Source organism: Thermobia domestica, chromosome 2, assembly GCF_964235325.1.
Source record: "Thermobia domestica chromosome 2, izTheDome1.hap1.1, whole genome shotgun sequence".
Classification (NCBI taxonomy): domain Eukaryota; kingdom Metazoa; phylum Arthropoda; class Insecta; order Zygentoma; family Lepismatidae; genus Thermobia; species Thermobia domestica.
The window spans coordinates 184,587,802-184,611,779 of NC_137455.1; the positions used below are offsets into that span (position 1 = coordinate 184,587,802).

The window sequence follows — 23,978 nt, forward strand, 5'->3', positions numbered from 1 at the left end:
AGTAAATATCTGGCTGATCGATTTTATCTAAATTCGCACTGATAACCTCCAATAACTTCGTTTGCGTATGCGGTCAATCTTGCTAGCAGAATGTTTAAAATGATTTTATAGGATGTTGATAAAAGAGAGATGCCTCGGTAATTATAACAATCAGTTTTATGGTTTTTTATTTATTTATTTATTTATTAAGAATTGGAACTGGTTGATTTTTTTTCACTTTTGTGGCAACTCGTCTTTGTTCAATAAGAGGAGAATAAATTTGTGCATCTTGTTCCAGATGTTTTTCCCTCCAGCTAAAATTAATTCAGCGGAAATTTCATCTATGCTCGGAGATTTGTGTTTCTTTAATTTATTTATAGCAATTTCTGTTTCCGTTCGGTTAGACTCTGGAATATACGGTTCTGATGTATTCACTTTCTCCATGAACATTATTTTTTGACTGCGTGTTAAGTAAATTGTCAAAAGCAAGTTATCCACATATTCAAAATATTATCGGTATCCGTAAGAATTGTTCCGTCCGGTTTCTTTAATATACAAACGTGATGTTGATAGCCTTTCTGAAATTCCTTGATGTCTTTATACACATTATAAACAGTAAAAGTTCTAAAAGTTTTAATGTTATGAACAGAATTTAAGATGGCTCTGACAAGGAAAGAGAAGATAGAAACCACCTTAATATCCGGGCAACATATTTTCAGAGTTATTGTAGAGGACCACAACGGACATACAGTACTGCACAGTAGGCCAAGTACATGATTGCCAAATTCTTAAAAAAAAGGCATTGTGGAAGATAGGACATGTAGTAGGTGACCAATGAGGAGACAGCAACGACTGTTCTAGCATCGTTTGTGAAGAGTCCCAAACGCAGTACCGGTACTCGTCGTCTGTCACTGGAAATCGATATCAACCCCAGTCCTTCATTATCTGGCATTGCATCCAATCGCTGGCGTCCTTATGAGCTAGTCATGCAATTTAAACTAAAGGAGGATGACCCAGATCTACGGATAGAGTTCTGAATGTGAGTTACGAACCGATACGAAACTGGATTCTTCGTTTACATGGGCGCACTGTTGTGCGATGAGGTCTATTTATGTTTGAATGGGGAAATCAATCAGCATAATCGTCCATCAGTAATCCGAACCGGGTTGATCTCAGTAAGGAACCAAGTCTTGCAAAGCTGGTGTGGGATATGGAACACCGTATCATTGGTCCATTTTTCATCCACACTACCTTAACGTTGCTACATATCTGATGTTTCTGTAGGAACATGTATTTCCTTTTTCTCTGAACCCAGATGGCAACTTTCCTTCTTATTTTCAACACAATGCGAGTTTACAATAAGCCGCCCCACTTAATTTTGTTCGCTTCATGCTGATGGATAAAAAAAAAGAAAAAAATGCAAACGCACTAGCAACCAACTGAATGCACCAGAAAATACAGTAAGACAAAAACTAGTTGCATCGGATTAGATATCTGCGTAATTATTTATTGCAAAGCACAAATACTCGTGTGTATAACAGAAGTAGCTCCGAGTAGATTAATAACACGGTTCAAAAACAACCACTTTTGCGGCCCATACGAAAGATGCACTGACACTTAACAGTAGTCTAAAAAATGACCGACTGTATTTTCTTTCGCTGTCTTTATTATTATTATTATTATTATTATTATTATTATTATTATTATTATTATTATTATTATTATTATTATTATTATTATTATTATTATTATTTAAAGACTGACATTGTACAGTCACGAACATTAATAAATGGAGGTTGGAGCCATAAGAAATAATGGCATCAGCCTCCATTTATTAATGTTCGTGACTGTACAGGTAATGCGACTATGCGAGTTTCAAACAGTCTTCTTTTGTCGTCTGGCCAATGGTTTCGCAAGGGTGGTGAGAGATCGACGGTTTATTTACAAAAACCAACCAGCAAGGTTGTTTGGGCGGCTTGCATTATTGTCATTGTAAGCGATAAAAGTCACAGCACGGATTAAAAAACAAAGTGACTGACGCCTCGATTCGAATCTGAAGGAGGCAGAGCAGACGAAAGATTTCTCGATTAACACATAAATACGATACACCAAGGTTTCTTTCGTATGAAGCGGAAGGTCTAAATTGTTACTGTGTACGTAAGACATATTTTTTTATATTCTGGAGAAAAGATTTGCCGCCCCCAAGAGTTGCCGCCACTAGGCATGTGCCTAATGGGCCTATTTAGTAATCCGCCACTGGTACAAAACAAGAGAAGTGATCACAAAAAGAGCGGAGTGAGGCACGTAAAAAGGCGGTGTATTAATCATGGCTTGTACGAGTAACGTATTTGCAAAACCATCCACGAGTAACGTCACATCTTCTTTCTCTTTGAAAAAACTTTTCCTGTTTATGGAACAGTAGAAAATCTAATTAAAGTGTTTCAGAAAATTGCAATATATGAAGACATTTAATTTACAGAGATCATTTTATACGCTATGGTCCTTAATATGTCGAATTTTAAGAGGAAGTGTGTTTTAAAATCATCATGAAACTTGCTAAATGGAAGAGAAATTGCTAAAAAAAAAATGTCGCATTATAAGAAAAAAAACCTACGAAAGTAGTAGTAATCAGATTCTTTAATCAAGAAAATTAGTGGTTAAGGTGTCAAGGAGAAGCTTTATTCTTTTAGAGATTATTTGTTTGTGAAAGCTCATTTAATATTTGCAGCAGAAAAGCTATCACCACAAATGTTACAAGGAGCTTTAATCAATAAGTCTATCAGAACAGGCTGTTTCAAACAATACACAGAAAATGACTAAAAACCTACAGGCACAGTTAGTATGATAGCAAAAAATTTATATGTTATTCGTTGGCGTTAGATAAGAACACAGATGGCGCTTAACCAATTAAATATAATTGAACGATTATACGGCTCTTCAAAATAGGAAGGAATTATTATTACACCATATTTCAATGAAAGGTACAGTTACAGGTTTCGATATTCTACGTGTACTGAGATAACTATTAAATATTACAATTTACCATCAGATTAAATTGTTGCAGTGTTTAAAACTACGAACGTTGAATACGGCATCCGAACGATAAAATGAAAAATATAAATGGGAGGAGAAAAATAATAAAAAAGAATCATACCCATTAAAATTTATGAGCTAAAAACATTGAATTTAATAATGCAATGGATGTTTGTGATAGCTACAAATACTGTAAGATCGACAGGAATAAGTCATCACCTCTTCAAAGAGTCTGGCAGTGAATGTGGGGATATACTTTATCACAGTAAGGAATGTCTTGGCTGATTTGAGATAAAAATACTGGGAAGATTATTCGAAATGTGAGAAGAAATACGATGGAGACAAAAAAAAATGAGTGCACTCTACAATTTAGAGATAAGTATTGATATGCAGCTTGGCTTTCCTTGTAGACTTGATAAGTTATCTAAAGGTCCTTAATCTTTTGCTACAAAGTAGAAGCTTGTTAATAACCGACATGTCATGTCTAATAAAGGTTACTGAATTTAAAATATCATAATAGGAACGTCAGTTACGTAGTGAGTGAAAGTTAACAATGTGTTGAGCCTCGCAAACACAGGTGATTGTAGAGATAATGCAGAAATGTTAAGAGACGTACATCGGGAATTTAATATTACATTTGAAGATTCGGGTCACTTTGAGCCAATATTTCTTTTCTTTCCTTTTCATTCTTAATGAAAAATGATAATGTAATTCCTGCTTTGAGACGAACTTTGATAGTTTACAATGTTTTAATTCACGTAGATATATTAGAAACTTTTTTTTTTTTTTATCTTCATGAAAATAAGAAGAACCTAAGATTGGAGCGACCGTACGTCCCATTTTGACCGGGACAAGGGGCGTGTCCCAGTCACCCCATCAGTAGATGTAAAAAGTAGTATTTGTGCCGTTTTATGCAAGTGAAAGGAGTAAATAACAAACCTAGTACCTTTAGCCTGGTAAAGGTATTAATAACTAATAATAACAAAGAGGCAAGAATTGAGCTGAAAGAGGCCAGATTTCTTAGTCGGTGTTGGCAATTTTTACAGTATATGCATGTAGTACCTTGAAAAATGGGAAAGTAGCTATGGTGGAGCTGAAAAATTCAATGAGTTCTGCTGCAGAATACACCCTGTTGGTCGGATGTACAGCGGGGGACACTTCTAAATGGTACAGTCATATGGAGATTTACGGCTAAGGTGTACCATTTAGAAGTGTCCCCCGCTGTATAACAAAGCATTTCCGGCATTCCTAATAAACTGGTAAAAGGTAATACACTATTTGGTCCAGACAACGAGACAGACTATTTGATTAATGGCAGTGTGTAACACAATTCAAGAAACAGTTTCCTTGTCGGAACGATGAGTACAAGTTTTTGGAAAATTTGAAGAGGAAAATATAAAGTTTGATATTTTATTGAAAGCAGTAGGAATGGTGTTGTGCCTGCCTGGTACACCCACTTCTGTCAAGTGTTTTTTTTTTTTTCAATCATAAATAACATATGGACAAGTGAAAAATCTTCCCTACGTATTCCAAAAATGAAATCTATGTTACTGGTACGGGTAAACTTCACAGAGAAGGGTGAAGTGGGAAGTGGGAGAAGAATTCACTGGTGCAATGAATTTTATGAAAGACTAGTGAAGAATAAAACTATTTTCAAGAAGATAGGTTCTTCTGAGAAACACTTCTGGTATTCTTCAGTTCAAGACTCAAGTTCTCACTCAATGTAATATCAAGGATTCGAGCTAGGGTAAAGGAGCAAATGCAAGCAGCTACTACTATATTGTCCTACTATATTGTAAGTTAAATACTGTTTATATTTTACAGATTATATAAATATATTATGTTATATTGCAATATAAATGTATTGGGTATAGCTAAGGTAAACAGAAACAACTTTACGCACTGACCTGTTTCTCATTTCTCATGATTTTAAAAAATCTGGAACCTGTCCCGCTTTCAGCTGAAAATTTTATGGTCACCCTACCTAAGATCAAAGTTTATAACGTACATTTCTCTTGTCTCTGCCTCAATTGCTACGTTCAGATTTTGCAAGTAAGCTCAAAACTCATCCAGAAGTTCTGAAAAACATGTTGAAAATTATGTGACAATTTCAGTGCACCAGTTGATTGGCGTTTTTTCCTTTTAGGTTTGTTTATGTTATTTACAGGGAAACTTTATTGTTTTCACTTACGTACAATCACTTTAATGAGACAAATATTTAACGTGACATTTGTGTGCATGAAAATATATATCGGAAAGACTTGACCATTATTATTTACCAATAATAGTATCTGATTTCTCATATAAGTTATTATTGCTACTGTAAACTTTGATACTCTTGTTGCGTACTATTATTGCTTCGAAAAAGGCGGGGTATTTCGTCAGCTATGTATTGATGCTACAGAGAACAGAAGCACACTATGACGCCAAAGGGAGCACAGTTGGAATGATCCATCTAGAATGCGAATACATAAAACATTAATAAAATTAAATTACATAATAGTAGTACGTTGCACGTTTACGATTCTCTCTCTCGTTCTTTTAATTTTTTTTATGATTTATACTGGCTTTTAAGTAAATCTAATAGCTTGAAGATATATTGTTTTTCCAGCAACAAGCACTTCCAGCACCTTTAGCAACAGAAGAGAAGTTACAGGACTTATTACAAACTGCCGTGTCTGGGGAAGACAAGATAAGGAGAGTAAATCTATTAAGAAAACTTCTAGCGGAGGGAAAATTAGGAAACATAGAGAAGGTAACTTTCTCATACGTAAGTTTTTGCTAATGAAATCGAAGTGTTTTTCTCTCTATTTCTCTTAAGTATTTCGAAGTGTTCAGGGAAACCTATCTATGCTGGCCATCGTTGGTTTTGTAGAAAACTTCTCAGTTATAGAATAACATAATCTAATTTTATTTGCACGAAATTAAGACTAATAAAATTACACACTAACCAACATCACATTTACTGTAAAATATATGAGTAAGTAAGATGCTTGATTTAAAGGTAACTTATCTAACCAGATACTAGCTTTGACAAAAGATTATAAAAAGAGATATAATTATATTGTGTTGACAATATATATATATATATATATATATATATATATATATATATATATATATATATATATATATATATATATATATATATATATATATATAAATAAAGAGATTTTAAAAAAGGGAGTTTGTGAAAGATATAGTTTAACTTACTGATCTGTACAAAATAACTTTTGTTAAGGATTTGATCTTTTGACACAATAAGAAGTCAAGAATATTTTATATCAGATGAATATTAATTGACGCGTGCAAGTGATGAAGCTACAAATATTTAGTTGTATCCCAAATACTAATCCTTAATCAGTCCCTCTGCTTTAGCTTTTTGAATCACGGTTTTCCATATATTCCTTTGAACCCCAGGGGAAAGGCCCTGACCATCCTTCCTTTGCTCCGCTGACTTAACGTTAGGTAAAGGGACTAGAATCTGTCTTCAGGTAATAAACTTGGACAAAACAAGACAAACAGAATTATTTTCCGTTTCGTTATTTGTCGGAAGACAACATTCATAATTACGTTATACACATAAAATCTCAGCTTAGGAAAAGGATACTCACACACTTATATGAAGAACACAAATACACTGGAGAAATATGAAATAAGAACACTTAGCTTTGAAACATCAAACGGCTTCGTTGATGCAGTGTTGAGAGAAGAGAAGTAACGAAACAGTACATAGCGAGTGTGGAAACATATATTTTCATTCTGTGTAATTACCAGCTCTAACTTTTCTATGTCTGTGTCTTCGAATTAAACTATTATTATTATTATTATTATTATTATTATTATTATTATTATTATTATTATTATTATTATTGCAGTTTTTATACATTTTATTCGTTACACATTACATTTCTGATCATCGTTCTTTTGGGATCCTATTAACTATATCTGTTTCTACAGATTTCGTCTGTAGTGGTCTTCTGTTTCCCCGTTTCGTATTGTCTCCTCTTAAAATTCTACTTCCAACATTGACCTGAGTGCAGTTCATTCGACAGAATATTCGAAATTGTTCTCAGTGAACACGATTGTACGTATTCCTAGCGTGCTTTTTCTTTTTTAAACTCTGTTGACGAGCCGTTCCAAGTCTGAAAGCTAAATATCTTTATTGCTACTTTCTATGTATTTGTACTCTAATCATGTAAGTACTTCTCGTTTTGATTTTGATACAAAAATGATAACGAAAGATGTTGATATATATTGACTATTAAATCATATCATAAGGAAGAAACACAGAAAATGGTAAAAACAATCGGCTGTTATGTTGCGTTCATCACTGCAGTATTGTGTGATAACATGTCTTCCCAACCTCTACATTGCACACAACATATGGAACAATATACAAAAGTTGTATGAGAATAACACAAACATTGGATGATATGGCAAAGATTGCCACTAGAACACTATCTTGAGATCTGTAAATTGTTTAAACAAATTCTATATTTGTACACTCGAAAAAATACATATTTTCCATCTGAAGATATATTTGGCAACATTGCACGTGCCCAAAGGTAAAAGCTTCAGAAGATACTGCAAGATATAGTCCAGTCAATAAAGGTTTTGTGTCGGGACTAATTAGTAACAAGCTGAATTTTTTTAGGAACGTTAGACCACAATATAAGGAGTATTTTCTGAAAAGTCTCCACCGCTCCCCCTCTTGCTTTCCTTGCTACCCCATTAACCCTCGAATAGTCGCGCCGCAGTCAAAAGCACCGCAGAGAAATTATTTTTTATCGTGTGTCCACACTGTTTGTCACACAGACTCCACCGTCCAGCTAATCTTCCCTCTCGCCTTCCCGAACATTCCTGCTCAATCATTCCGTTATCCGTTGTTTAGTTTACTACTAGTGATTATTTAGTGACTCTGCGGTGCTTTCCACCGCGCGCGACTAAATGTGTAATGTTTTTTGCGGTGCTTCGCTCCGCACATAACCTTTGCTTTGGAGATATTTTAAGCTTTATAAACATAAAAAACATTTTTTTAATGGACAGAAGAGATGTCGACAAATTTAACAAACTGATACAAAGTGTGAAAAAAGAGGAAACTACAAATGAACAGCTTAAAAGAACGGAGGGAAATGTTAAGAAATGACTATTTGGATAAATCAGCCAAGATGATCTCGTGGAAGCTTTGTCTGAGAAGGATTATAACAGAAAAGATCATGTAGAAGTGAGTGAACACGAAAGTGGAAGTGACGAGTCTGCAAACGAGCTTGAAGGCCTTAAAACAGAAATGACCAGCGATTCCCCAAATGTTGGCAAAGCAGCAGAGGCCGAAATAAGCGACGACGAAGTGTAAAACAGTGTAAAATTAAAGATAACGTAAAATAATTCAATGTAGCTGTATAGTGAAGTTTCAAAATAACAGGACTGTAAATTAATTCAAGTAAATTTGATTTGATATCAATTTAGCTCCCCTTTCAGCACTGCCGTGTCGTGACAAAACGCTGTAACTTTGGCGAAGAAGTTTTGCAAAAATGAGCCTTAAAGTTTTCATCCGAAAATGTGATCTGTATCGTGTAGAACCAGTGTAACTAGGCAATAATGGTCAACCAATCAATTTTCACCAAATTTAATCACACAATATGCATTTACGTAACATTACATGTAACCACGTGTTTCCAAAGTCAAGATACACTATTTCTACGCGATACAGATCACATTTTCGGATGAAAACTTTAAGGCTCATTTTCGCAAAACTTCTTCGCCAAAGTTACAGCGTTTTGTCACGACACGGCAGAGCATAGATGCTATATGGGATTTGGACCTACTGTTTAAGGTGGGATCCGAACCACATGAGCTCCCACCGGAAATGGAATCCGGAACCCCCACGCCAAAGTCGCGTATGCTAACCCCCACCCTTAGGTACAAATGAGCTCTAATTGAATATAAAATACGCTGTGAAGTTTTATTGTTATGTTTGTATAGTATTTATTTCACTAATTTACTACTGCATTTTTAATTTTTGACGAACCTAAGAGTTGACTTCCAAATGTATTATTATAAAGAAAGAAATATTGTATTTCGTTACGAAATAAAAGAACATCATCAGAATTCGAATTTTCAATAAAACCAGTGCTTAGTTATCTATCTAAAGGGATATGTAACAACGAAAAACATATTTTATTCCAAATAAGAATTAAAAACCAGATGTCTAATTGTAGGTTTCTTTAATAGTTATTACTCTATTCCCTCGTAATCAAAAACATACAAAATTACCTTTCTAATACAAGAAAAAATGTATAAAACGATATGTGCAGCACATTATGTTCATACGGCCCTTTTGACCGCGCGCGACTACTCGACTTACTTCGGCAGCGCGACTTCTCGAGGGTTGCTACTACTTCAGTACTATTCGTCAAAGTATCATGGATTATACGTCATTCTCTTCAGAATATAACATGCTTTCAAATGGTATCATGCACATGTTTGCATGGTGTGCAAGGAAGGGAAATTCGAGGGAAAATAGAGAACTTTCCCTCCGAAAAATCCTTTTTTTGAAATTTAGTGCTCTTTGGAGCAACCCTGGCTACAGGTACCTGAATATAATCTACTTTGCAAAATACTACTGTCTATATGTAATGTGTGTTACAAGTTTTATTGCAATATCTAGAATAGTTACGACGGAAAAAAATCCTCAATCCTACTGAATCAATTTCTCAATCCTACTTGACAATACCGAATTTCACATATAAATAAGGAAAAGTGGGATATATATATATAAAATAAGTTTCCAATCATAGTACTATACATCCAAGTGTCATGGTAAATACATCATTCTTTTCAGAATGAAACAACATTTTAATTGATACCATGCGCATGTGTTTATAACAGTGGCGGTCGGTGGATTGTGGTTTCGGGTGTTGCAGTACGAACGATAAGAGACAGAAGATATAAAGTTGACTCATTGACTAATCAGCATAACTTTAGATGCAAATGCTATGTGACATGTTAAATTAAATAAAATTCTGTTTTTAAAAAATAAAAAATGCAGAACATTTTATCCGATTAATCACCTTAATTAATTAGTAAGTTCATTATTCTCTCTTCGATTGGAGCAAATCTGTCTAATACATGCTGGTTGAACTCTGGTATTCTTATTGTCAGGTCTTTTTCAATGGAAAGCATAACCAATGGTGATAACCTTTATTGGACATTCAATTCCTTAAAAGTGTCAATTCTTTTTCATGTAGAAAAATACTTTTCGTCTTTTGCTGACGCCGTAGGTACAGTTAATATTAATTTCAGAAGCTTTGTAGATTCATTAAATATATTTTCTAGATTATTGCGAACGATTCATTCTAGCAAACTCAGTCCTTGACAGTGATCCGAATTCCTCTTCAGCGTTGACTGAAGAGAGTTCGTAGCAGATATTAGTGTTATATAAAGAAAATGTACATAGAACACACTTTATTCAGTTTATCCAGGAAAATTTAAAATAAATTGATGAAATGTATCTAGTGCAAACAACACTACTGCCATAAGATATCCTATAAATTTAAACTGGATATTTTTTCGAACACTCTCCTGAATTGTCCTTTGCTTGTTTTCTCTAAGCCTTAATTGCAAATTTTTCCTCAGTTGAAAGCTGGTCAATGTTTTTTGTAAGTTATTTACAGAAGTCATGGTATACAATTCATTCAGAATTTGTAGGTTATTTACAGAATTAAAACACACAATAAAATTAAACCTAATAATTAAAAACCAAAACAGCTGATACAAAAGAGGTACTGTATATGAATTCCGAATATCACATATTCATACATCAACACACACACACACACACATGTGCGTAAAAGAAAAAAAAACTACATTCCAAATCATCCGTCTTGGTTGTTACGCAATGAACGATGAACGCAATATACTTCCACATGAGGCGAAACAACGCTTACCAATGTGATATGTTCTGGAAAGGAAATCTCGAAACCCGCCAGATAAAGGATCAGCATGTAACAGAAGCCAAAAATCAACGTACATCAAAACAAACAGTACTGCCAGTTCTACACTCAGAAATGTTAACTGGGAGGGGTCCAAAGTATTTGAGGGAGGTCCAATACGTCTACATAATATGGAACCTGTCTTATACTGCACCCGAAAAGACGTTAAGTAATTCTTAATTACTGTCACCTATATTTTTAGAAAAAATCATAGAACGATTATTTTTATAAGAAAAGAAGAGTACATGATGAGTCGTAAAATAAAATATTTAGCCTACATCAATCACTTCTTTTTTAAACAAGTATAGTTCGTTAAGAAAGTCTACAACGGTTAGTCAAGTTTCGAAATTTTTCGGAGGTCCGGACCCGGTGGACCCCCCTCGTGGCTACGCCCCTGAGCATTGCTAACTAGTCCCAAATTCAATGTGGTGTTCCCCATCATACAGTTCCCCATCATACATACATACATGTGGAAATTATCAAAAGTATAAAATATACTTATTTCATAAAAGAAATATGTTTATACTAAAATACTATCCACAGAGGTGTGGGGGAGCGATTCTACATACCGGTACTGACTTATTAATATTTGATTCACAAATTACTGTAGAAGAAGCCTTTAATATCAATATAAGCTAAGAATTAACTTGTAAATACGGATCTACTTTCATTTGTTTTCTCCTTCACTAGATATTTTCTTTCTTATTTTGTAATTCTGCAATCACTTTTTTTAATTGTCATTATATTGATTTGCTTCAGTATGGTCCCGTAATTTAAAAATATGAATGCATAAAAACAAATCCCATTTGTTAATTGCTAGTGAAAGAAAATTCAGAAATCTTATTTAGCGCGAAAAACCTCGTTCACTGGAAACCGTGCTGTGTTGCAGAAGCACCGCGACGACCAGTCCCTTTAACTTCTGAGATAGGGGAAAGGAGACTTAAAATTTGCTCCAATTGCCGCGCTGAAGGAATCTGATCGTTGTATGCTCGCTGCAACACAATATAAATTAGAGACTCTGTGACGGATTATTTTTCGCTTTTTAAAACGGATTAACGGAACGGACAGTTACAGAAGTAAAAAATATGTTATTTAAAGTGTATATATGCGAGTATTAAAAAGTATTTTTTCTGTTCTTTACTACTATTGATAATAATATTTTTTAAAATATTTTGGTCGTTGCGCAACGCTGCAACACTAACATTAGCCGCCACTGGTTTATAATGTACAAATGTAAAGGATTTTGAAATAGATATGAAAATTTCCCTCCAAAAATCCTTTTAAAAAATTTGGGGACCCCTGAAACGGTACCGGTTACAGGTGCCTGAATATAATCTACCTTGAAAAATACTATTGTCTATACATAATGTATGTGCTAAGTTTCGTTGTAATATCTAGAATTACGAGGAGAAAAAAATATTTCTTATTTCTGTTTGACAATACAAATGAGATATTTTCAGAGAATCGAATCCAGTAACAGCACTCTTACCCTTCTAATGTACCACGAAAATATGACAAACGGAACGAAATATAACTTTTAGCTTTAAAATATATGCATATATATACATTATTAATTGTCTATGCACGTAAGTTAATATTTTATTTATAACTGTTACATGCAAATTCATGGTAACGATATTTTATTAATTTGTTTTTTTTTTTTACTTGTATTATTGTTAATTAATATGGCCAATTTTGGTTCGGGGAATTGTTCCTAACTTAAATTAGGGCTGTTACATTATCTATCACCTATGCACCCGCCATGTCCTCGACTGGCAACAATCGGTAGCTGCTTAACAGTGCAAAATAATGTATTTTATACTGTAATAACATCACGAACCACCCACCCAAAACACATGGAATGTAGAAAGTAGAATAAAATATTCTACTTTCTACAATATTACTACACATTTGATAAAATCGGTGTTTACTTGTTTAATTCTACTTTCTACAATCTAATTTGTTGATTGATAAAATTCAATTCAGCTCTTAGTCCAATCTGGTTAAAACAAAATGCTACACTATTCACATTCGTCATCATCGAAGTCAATAACATCGTCATAGGCAAGAGAATTATCGCAGGAAAGTCCATTACAGTGTTCACACATGGTGGAACAATCTAATCCCACATTTCTAAATGAAGATCACCAGGTCAAAAGTCTTAGAGCTTGGTACTGGTAGCAATGCTTTCCTTTAATATGTTCCATCTTCACGATAACCGTCAAAAACGACAGTGACATTTGTTCTGTATATGTTTACAATGTACACTGAGTGCTCACTGAATTGCGACCTCCACACAAGAAAGTGTGGCCAGAAGCCGAGATGGTTATATGACCAGCCCGACTTGTAGTATTGCAGAGAAAGAACACACTTGAGGTTACATGTTAGCAGATAGCACACTGTTATAATGGGAGGTGGGCAGGATTTATCCGCATTTTAATAGGGCATGATTGTGGGTATCCATGCAACAGGTACGTCAATACCCAGACAGCAATATTTGTCGGATGCGCCCGTTCCTGTGTAATGAAGGTGTGCAAGGAGTGGGAAGAAAATTGGGTAACGGTGTCCAAGAGATGGAACTACGGGGAAATACCTAAGTTTAAAACGTGGGGCGAGCGTCGCGTCAAACAGCTCGTGACAGCCAAACGAATCATCAGTGTCTGGAAATTACGTGACCAATACAATGGTGGACGCACAACACCCGTATCACACGTAACCATACGGCGTACACTGACACGCATGCAGTCCCACAGCAGATTACACACTCGTCACCCTTTTCATGACTCGTTACCACAGACTTCGTCGCGTTTGGGCACAGGAACACGCTAATTGGACCTGGATGATTGATGCGTTGGTCCGATAAATCACTGTTTGTAGTACTACTCCTCTCGGACGGGCGTATGCACGTGTGGCGCCAACAGCACGAAGCTATGGATCCCTCGTGCATTGTGCGTACTGTACGGGCACCTGTTTGGTTTGGGGATACTTCTGTTGGCATGAAATGGGACCGCTGGTGTGTATGGACCACAACGAGACATCCGTTGTATACCTGCAGGTGTTAGAGAATCACGTACACCCTATAATGCAACATTTCTACCCACACGAAGACGACATTTTCCAGGACGGCAATGTACGGTGCCACCAAGCCAGGACTGCACTTGCTTGGCTTAAGGAACATTTCATGGAGCTGTAGCATATGAATCGGCTCCCTATCTCATCGGATCTTAATCCTATAGAACATTTGTAGGATGTTGCGAAGCGAGCTCTTTGCAGCATGACTCCTGCAAGAACACCTGTGGGCTCGTTGTGGGATGTCATCAGGAATATATGGTCCCCGTGGAAACATATCAGCATCTACCAGAATCCATGCCATGTCGTGGTCAGGTCGTCCTCTGAGCAAAAGTGGATCAACAAAGTACTAGGTAGAGGGTCGTAATTCAGTGAACACTTAGTGTAGTTGCTACAGTTTTGAATAACATTTTCGTAAGTACAAGGAACATAATAAATAAGAAATCCTCCATCAATCACTACAACTGATTTTATTTTCTCTGCAGGTAAGTCTGTGCAGGTATGTCAGTAAGTGTTTTAGTTACTCAAGCAGCTTTATTCTTACTGCGAGCTGTTCTTTATCACCACCATCAGGTGAGAGTTCCTTCGTGGCCGCTCACGACGGGAATGCTACGTTCCAAGAGCTCAGATTTACCTAACTCTCATGCAGTTTATATTTACCCTTTTAACTGGAAGTGATATGCAAATCCTGGGAAATAATCACATCAAAAGGGTAGTACATATATGAATCTTTTAAGACTGATGGCTTTAGGTCATCACCGCTTTCGACAACACAATCATACATTGCTATTTCTAATCTAAATATTTGTGAATATGAAGATGAGTTGCCTTTACGGTTGAGCAGAGTTATTAATTCTGTTCTGCTCGTGAGATATCTGACTGTTATACCTAGGAGCATCTGTTTTGACATCAACCATGGTACACCTGAAGCAGCTGAAAAACTTCTTGCGTTAAAAATTTGGCGACACGGGTTTTTCGAAGATTTGGGCCTGTAGTACTTGCAACTAAAAGGATAGGTATAAACTAAAAAAGGAGATGTGGTAAGTCTACGCTCTTGGCATGTACCAATTTTGCCGTGGACAGCCACGAAAGATCTGACGCTTGTCGATAGTGATTAATAAAAGCTCGCAGTAACAATAATGCTGCTTGAGTAACTAAAACACTTACTGATAACCCTGCACAGACTGCGCCTTCAATGAATTTATCTTTAGGTATGTTTTTTTTTTTTCATGAACAATTTCAGCTCGACGATCTGGTACAAGTTGTGGTACCTCATTTCGGCTGCTATGAGATCCACTTCTTGAATCTGTAACAGTAATGATTTGTCTTCCTATCGAATAGGTGTTCCTTTAATGACACATTCAATTATTCTAGTGACACATGTCACTATATTTTCCCATAAAACACCCTTTCCCTTTTTTCGTGATCCCCATTTTAGCTCTATTTCTGGCCAAATACTCACTACTCCTCGTTAAACAGGATGTCTGCTATATGCTGCCGTATAGCAGTACGCTCCAAATATGGTGAATTATCCACAATTTTCCGCCACACATGATTCAGCAGATTGACTTAGCAATCGTGGTAATTTTGTGTGGTAGTTCCAGCGATAGACTGTGTTTGTGTCGCATTCTGTAGGAATTTGGATGCAATTTCATGTTAAGCGGTGCAGTTTTGCAGTGTCAGTCTCTTGCCGCAGTACTTTGACCTGAAAGTTCTTGGAAGTTTTTTCTTTAATTTTTTTAAATGAAATTTGTCGTCCTCATGTCAGTTTCGTTTTATGCGTAGTGTATTATTCAGAATTTTCGATTTTTCACAACACAACTATAACAAATTCTTTAATATTACGGCAATGAAAAAAACTACATATTACGTACTATATTAAGTGCGATTATCTGTGTGCATATGTTTTAAGAATACATGCCCTACGCAATAACTTCGAGAGTTGTTTGATACCTTCACATACCAGCAGACGTTTGGAAGTGTATTCATTGTAGAATACCAAAATAACAAGTATTTTCAAAGAAACATAATGGAACCGCACAACAGTAAAATTATTGCTTTGAAATATCTATTAAAATGATGGACCAACAAACCATAAAACCTTCCTGAGGGATTACTCGATACTGGGAATCTGTCATAATATAACGAATGAGAAAATGAACTAGAATAATTTGTATCACTTGTTTTCTATAGAAAAATAAAACGGAACATTGACACAAAGTCATACTCGTACTTCCATAAAGATCAATTATTATGAACCCTGTGAAGAATATAAAATACATATTTCCTCTGCTGCTATTTGATGGATCAAGATGAAATTTTCAGTTGAACATAAAATAGGACACATAAATACATTTTATTATGTACGTAGTTTGCAGTGTTGCCACGTAATAACTGTACATTGACACAAAGTCATACTCGTACTTCCATGAAAATCAATTATTATGAACCCTGTGAAGATTATAAAATACATATTTCCTCTGCTGCTATTTGATGGATTAAGATGAAATTTTCAGTTTACGTTCAACATAAAACATAATACCTAAATACATTTTAATATTCATCTAATTTGCAGTGTTGCCACGTAATAACTAAAAGAATCGCGAAAAAGGACTTTTTAAGGGAACTTTCTGCACTTTTACAGCAGGTGAAGAAGAAATTGACACCTAACTCATCCTGACGCCGCTAGAGGGCTAGTTTTCAAGATGGCTGACAAGAGCAGACTGACCACAGAGCAGCGCTCAACAATCGTGCTTTTGTTCCATGAATCAAAAAGTGTTATTGTTGCTCAAAGACGGTTTGGAGAGAGGTTTAATACCCGATGGGCTCCCTCCAACAAAACCATATACAGACTGTATGAAAACTTTCCGAGGGAAGGAAAAATATTGGAGCCGAAGCGTCCTCGACAAAGCCTGTGTGTTCGCCTCAGAATATTGAAGCTGTTAAGAGTTGCTATTGCAGAGGAGTCCCGGGAAGTCGACAAGAAAGGCAGTAGTGCAACTTGGCATATCAAGACGTTCGGTTCAACGAATTCTGAAGAGTGACCTCCATTTTTATCCATATAAGATGACCGTTGTGCAACGTCTCACAAATGATCACAAGCAGCAGAGATTAGTGTTCGCGCAATGGGCAGAGGGTAAGCAACGAATCCTTCACAACGTTTGGTTTTCTGACAAGGCGCATTTCTATTTGGCGCCTGGCCTCAACATCCTATAAAATCCTTTCAAATATTCTGTTAGCAAGATTGACCCCATACGCAGATGAAATTATTGGAGATTATCAGTGCGGATTTAGACGAAATCGATCAACTATCGACCAAATATTTACCATTCGCCAAATACTCGAAAAGAAGTGGGAATACAATACCCCGGTACATCAACTATTTATTGATTTCAGAAAGGCTTACGACTCTGTTAGGAGAGAAACATTATACAACGTTCTTACAGAGCTTGGAATACCGAGAAAGCTAATTAGATTAATTAAGATATGTTTAAGTGAATCCCAAAGTAAAGTCCGGGTAGGAAAATTTTTGTCCGCAAGCTTCCACGTCGAAAATGGCCTGAAACAAGGAGATGCGTTGTCGCCATTATTATTTAACTTTGTGCTGGAATACGCCATAAGGAAAATCAAAGATAGCAACCAGGGCCTAGAGTTGAACGGCATTCACCAGGTTATGGCATATGCTGATGATGTAAATTTAATAGGGGATGATAGGAGAACAGTAGAAATAAATGCAGAGATATTATTAAACGCTTGCAGGGACATGGGTTTGGAAGTAAATGCAGAGAAAACTAAATACATGGAAGTGCGTCGGGACCGTAATACGGCAAATTGTGGAGGCGTTAAAATATTAAATAATACTTTTGATAAAGTGGATACTTTCAAATATTTAGGATCAATATTAACAGACGAAAATCATATTCACGAAGAAATTAAATGTCGACTAAAAGCAGGGAATTCGTGTTACTATTCGGTTCAAAATCTCTTGTCGTCGCGAATTCTGTCGAGGAATTTGAAGCTTAAAATATATAAAACGATAATCATGCCTGTTGTTCTGTATGGTTGCGAAACATGGTCGCTTACTCTGAGGGAAGAACATAGACTGAAAGTATTTGAGAACAGGATCCTGAGAAGAATATTCGGACCCAAGAGGAACGAGAATGGGGAATGGCGGACGCTTCATAACGAGGAACTACATATTTTATACGGTTTACCCAACATTGTTAGGGTCGTCAAGTCTAGGAGGCTTAGGTGGGCAGGTCATGTAGCTAGAATGGAAGAAAGTAGAAATGCTTTCAAAGTCTTGACTGGTAGGAAAACGACCATTAGGAAGACCTAGGCGCAGATGGGAGGATAATATTAAGATGGATCTCGCAGAGATAGGAATACAAAGTAGAAACTGGATCCAATTAGCTAAGGATAGAAGTCAGTGGAGAGCTTTTGTGAACGCGGCACTGAACCTCCGGGTTCCATAGGCCATAGAGTTAGAGTTAGCCCAAAGGTGTTAGGGCGACACCCTTCCTAATATTACTTGGTAGGGTTAAAAGATTATGAAAACGTGAAAATATTTTATGCAGACGTGAATGCACGGTACACTCAAAATCAGGGGTTTGACGGCCGGACTACCTCTAAATAGCCACTTTCATCCTTTTATTGGAGAAAATATATATTTCTGTGCAAAATATATTATGTCATGTGCACACAATAACCAGAAGAACCACAATACTATAAACACCAACAATTTGCTGAGCAAAACAACATATTCACATAATAAAGTACATACGTGTTACAGTTTCGCCAACTAACACTTTGGCTTTTAGACACTTACTGATAGTGTATGTACTTTATTATGTGAATATATTGTTTTGCTCAGCAAATAGTTTGTTTGTATTTAAGTATATACAAAGCAAAGCTTCTACTTATGGAAAATATCACAATACTATGAAAATATACGAATATATGTGTGGAATACCGAAGAAAATAAGTAACTGGATTTTTTAAAATGAAATTAGTATTTTTCTACAATTTTGAAGTATGCTCTTGTATCATTGTACAAAAATCTTTATCTCTGATGATGCGGAATTTTCTTTCTTCTAGGTGAAGGAGATAACTACTTATCTCCTGTCACAAGGTGCAATATCTCCACGATTTTTAAAGGAAGTTTTGAAATTCATAAGCGAAGCAAAAATAATAGATGAGGACATCATTGCTGCTTTGTTAGCACTATGTATGATAGCAGATAATAATGTGAGGTAAGTATCATGTAAAATTAACAAGAAATAAAGTGAGTGAAAAATATGATTACTGGAGAAACTTGTTTTAAAATTCAATTTTCCAACTCTTAAGTTCATTAGCGAAAGTTAAACATAATCAAATGACGACGAAATTTAGAGAGGGATAATCCTCAGTTAACTCGCTCTTGATGTTCGATGTATATAGCACGTGTCGATCTCATCTATTAATTATCGTCTAGGTTGACCGTAAATAAATCTAAATCTATCTGTAAACAGTTTCCCTCTTTCTATCACCACTAACATTGATGCTCAGGAGATATACACATAAAAGAAGGTCAAAATGTACAATGTCCTTACAATTTCCGTAGTTCTTGTATGTGCTTCTGATAAACTAACCCATAACTGCACGAACTTTACACGTATCATGAATTAATCTGACAATAACTATTGTTTGTGCACAAGTTGGAGACTTCACGTTCGCTCCTTCTTATTTTATTGACTCTCCGCCAATGGATATAAATAAATACATATATATACTTAATAATGGATATTAGCTTATATTACTCCTAAGTAAACTAATCAGTAAATTTCTCAGCATATCTATTCTGATTGTTTCTTTGGACATGCTTTCAAATATGTGATTTTAAAATTGAATCTTCCTTATTAATTAGAACTTCATCACTTTTTTTAATATATCGCACCCTTGTTACAAAAGAGCCACAACTCAAAAATTGTCAATTTTAAGTTATGTATATATTCGAATTAGTGAGCCTGCCGTTTATCCGGCAATATAAAAATCATGGCTCTAACTTTTCTAGAAGCTGCACGAAAGCGTTAGTTTTACTAGTGAATTACATTAAAGTGAATGTATTACCAACACTTTCAAATGCGATTTACTCAAAACTACGTTTTTTGAGTTGTGGCACTTTTGTAGTAAGGATGCGATATTGAGAAATTCTGGCATACTTTATGTACTGGAATGAAAATTTAAATAGAGTAATGCTATGACTTTAGATACATCGAATTGTGTGTTAAATTACGTGATTCGTGTGAAAATCAATAACTCTCATTCTTTTATATCCACAGACGAAAAGTGCACATTTTCCTGCAAGAAAATGGGATGCTTGATCTTGAGAAACGACTCTTAAAGTACTTGGATGTTTGGAAAGCAGAAATCTATAAGTCCAGTAGCACTGGAGGACATTTTCAATTTTATAAGTCTTTACCAAGCATTAAACAAAGATTACGAAGCTGGAAAAGGGCGTTTCAAGAACATATCCAACACATTTCCTATGAACTTTTGAAAGGAGAGGTCTCAGTGGTAGTGGATAATGTAGTGTTCAGGCGATTAGAGAAGATCATTGTGACGAGTGGTATGGCTGTTTTACCAGCACAAGAAACCAGTGAAGAAGCTCAAGAAGGAAAAGTTGAACAGGAGAACATAGATGAAAGTTCATTGCCTGTTGTGTCCCAAAGTGTTGAAGTTGATGTTGAAAGAAATATTGTTGGTTTTACAGGTTAGCTATTCTATTTATTTTTGCCGAAATAAATATAACAAACTTTAGGAGATCTTAAAATATAATTACAAAATAGTTATTACTTAATCTTAAAACTATACCTGATTGTAACGATACCAAGAAGGAAATATCAGATTGATTCCACATTTTTAGGATGGGCAGAGGATGGAAGGATAGTAAAATGATTAGTACTGCGTTCCCGCGACGCACCACATGCGCCGGCCACATTCCCTGGCAACAACAACCGAGAGGCAATTCACAGAGCTATACTTCACTACTGTCCGAATTTTGGCGTGACGTGTGTGTCTGGACGGTTGAACAATGCCTGACTGTCGAATATGCGAGCAATTCCACTAAGTTTTCATCTTCGATAGCGGAAGAATTGTGACATATTGGGCTACAGATTATCATTCCGCAATATTAGATTCGAGCCCGTGTTGGATGGAATGCAACTATAGCAGTGCTAATATGGAATTCATAGTTAAAGGCACTACACAAAGACGTGCAGGATCTGAACGGCCGCATCATACCACGGACGGAAAAGAAAGATTTTTTCCACATGATTATAGTGCGTCTGGTAGCCACAATCTGAACACTGGCATACAAAATCGGGGTTGTTGCGCACCAACCAGTGTCCCCTGCGGTTTGGCATCGTCTCGCTGGGCAAAGTATATTTACATGGCACCTATTGCTTCGGTTTCCATTTACTGCACACATTAGACATATGTGGCTGTACAGCGAATGTCAAGCATGAACATGACAGGATATCCGCTTGTCGGACGAAACTCACTCCTGTTTGTAGCATTATGATGGCCACTTCCATGTCTAGCGATATCGTAGCAACAGATCGGGCAACGCGTGAATTGTGCACCACCATGTCGAGCGTTATGTAAAGGGTGCCATTGAATTCCATGCCCGCTCGCGTTTAATGTGCATTAACAAGTCCTTGACCAGTCAACAGTACATCGATCACGTATTAAACATGGTTGTTGCACAACAACTACTGTCTCCACGAACATTTCACCGTCGTATAGCAGGGGGGATATTTGAACAGCCCACATTTCTGGGGCCCCATATTAGCAGGGTTCAATTTAGGCATATGCGTCTGCAGTAACATAGCGAACGTCAAGCGTAGAAAATCAAATGACCCATTCTCTCTCTCCCTTGGACGAATTCAATATCTATCTGCAGCAACGTGATGGCAACATCCATTTGAAGCGGTACCGTGGCATCAGACTACTGCATCTCTGCACCGGTCCAGCACCAGGTACGGTGGTCCAGCGCCAGCATTACGGTATAAGATGCCATTGGATTCCTTACCCACTAACGTCTAATACGCATTGGGAGGTCCTTGACAGGGATGGAGTGCTGAACTCGGTTGCGGGTCCTTTTCTGAAGATCCTGTATGCAGCACTTCCCGACAAATTTCCTGGATACATCAATGTTCCATTGCATTTTGGCCGGCGCTTTCACTTGATCTCTGGTCTTAAACACATCTGGTCCAAAATTGTACATTTCGAACACTACAAACTTTCCCCAGCTACAGTTGATGAATGACCTCAAGACTTCCTGCTAAATTTTCGTTGTGCTGCCGTATATTTAATACAGCCACACCCAGTGTAACAATTTCACACTTACGTCTTTGTTACATGTCTGCCACATTTGGGGCTTTTACTACTTATTTGTGCCTTATCTTTAATATTTACATTGCGTGTATGTACACATAAAACTAACAATACTGCTCAAAGTACAAATAAGTGTTCCTTGTATGTCATTCGGTAGATCATTTCAAATATCTGCGAACTATTTTAAGGAGATGCTTACTACACTAAAGAGATAAGGTCAAGAATTGCCGTAGCCAAAGATGCATCCGACAAGGAAAGATTGCTCGTAACTAGCAGACTTAATATTGGACTAAGGAAGAAGTTAGTCAAGTGCTATATATGGAGTATTGGATTGTACGGTTCAGAGAACTTGGACATTACGGAAGTTAGAGAAGGAATATTTAGAAAGCTTCGAAATGTGGTGTTCAAGGAATATAAAGAAGGAAAAATGGACAGAGAGAGTAACAAAGGAAGATGTTTTAAAACGGAGAGGAGAGAAGAGGATGATTTTAGCCAGCATCCTTCATGGGAAGACCAATTTGGATTAGACACATCTTACGAAGAAATTGTCTTCTTTATACCACCATTCAGGAAAAGATGGACGGAAACCGAGGAGTAGGAAAAAGAAGAACACAACTAATCGATAAAAGAATAGCAGAAAACACATTGGGAGTTAAAAGATGATCGAGAAACACAGAAGAAATACTTCCAGGGCCGAACCTGAGAAAGACAGAAGAAAAACTTGTTAGCCCTAGGATCTGCCAATAGGCAGAATACTTAATAATAATAATAATAATAATAATAATAATAATAATAATAATAATAATAATAATAATAATAATAATAATAATAATAATAATCCATTAACTAAAGTGTGTGCTATTTTATGTTGAAGCTGCATTTTCCAGCCATCTCACTGTCTGGGAACATAAGTGACACTTTCACATTTTAAGCAGCAGTGTGCTATATGTCATTTCATTTTGAATACACTATTGTAATTCTGCTTTTATAATGCTGTCTGGTACTAAGGATTCCTGTAAACTACTTTATTTTGTTCCCAAACTCATACCTGCTTGCATCGTAAAATCCACATTTGAGCACGCAACATCAAAAACCTTCAAGGATACAGATAAGATACAAATAGGATTATACTCCAAGTCGAAAGGTACTGGCTTGTTTTCTTGATTCACAAAGGCATAACTGTTCCTAACATTGAAATGGACGCAACTATCTGCATATTGTTTTTACCATTCAGGTGACTTACTACCGCTTATCATTACGTGTTACTCAGCGAAAAGACGCTCCGACAAGTGTTCCAGCGAGCAGAAAATTTGTCACCTGGCACTTCTCGAATGCATGATAACGAATTATCTAACAACCAGGAAGGATTGAACGTGATCTTCGAACAATTTGAGACTGACGTGCTTGTTACTTGCACAGGAACATTCAATAGAACGAACACCAAGCACCACACTTACAACACCTCTTCATTTTCGATACTGCCTATTTAACTTCAATAACCATGCACTCTCCCCTCCCTTCTCCGCT

General features: G+C 36.2%; 1 protein-coding gene across 2 annotated transcripts in view; it reads left to right on the forward strand.

Moving 5' to 3' along the window:
- LOC145678128 (uncharacterized) overlaps positions 1-23,978 on the forward strand; it is a 148,867-nt gene that overhangs the window by 116,804 nt on the left and 8,085 nt on the right. For both annotated transcript variants that reach the window (XM_081748235.1, XM_081748236.1), the window contains exons 18-20: positions 5,624-5,767; positions 19,173-19,327; positions 20,396-20,826. In XM_081748235.1, the coding sequence (XP_081604361.1) occupies positions 5,624-5,767; positions 19,173-19,327; positions 20,396-20,826 (730 nt within the window). The remainder of the gene's footprint in view (positions 1-5,623; positions 5,768-19,172; positions 19,328-20,395; positions 20,827-23,978) is intronic.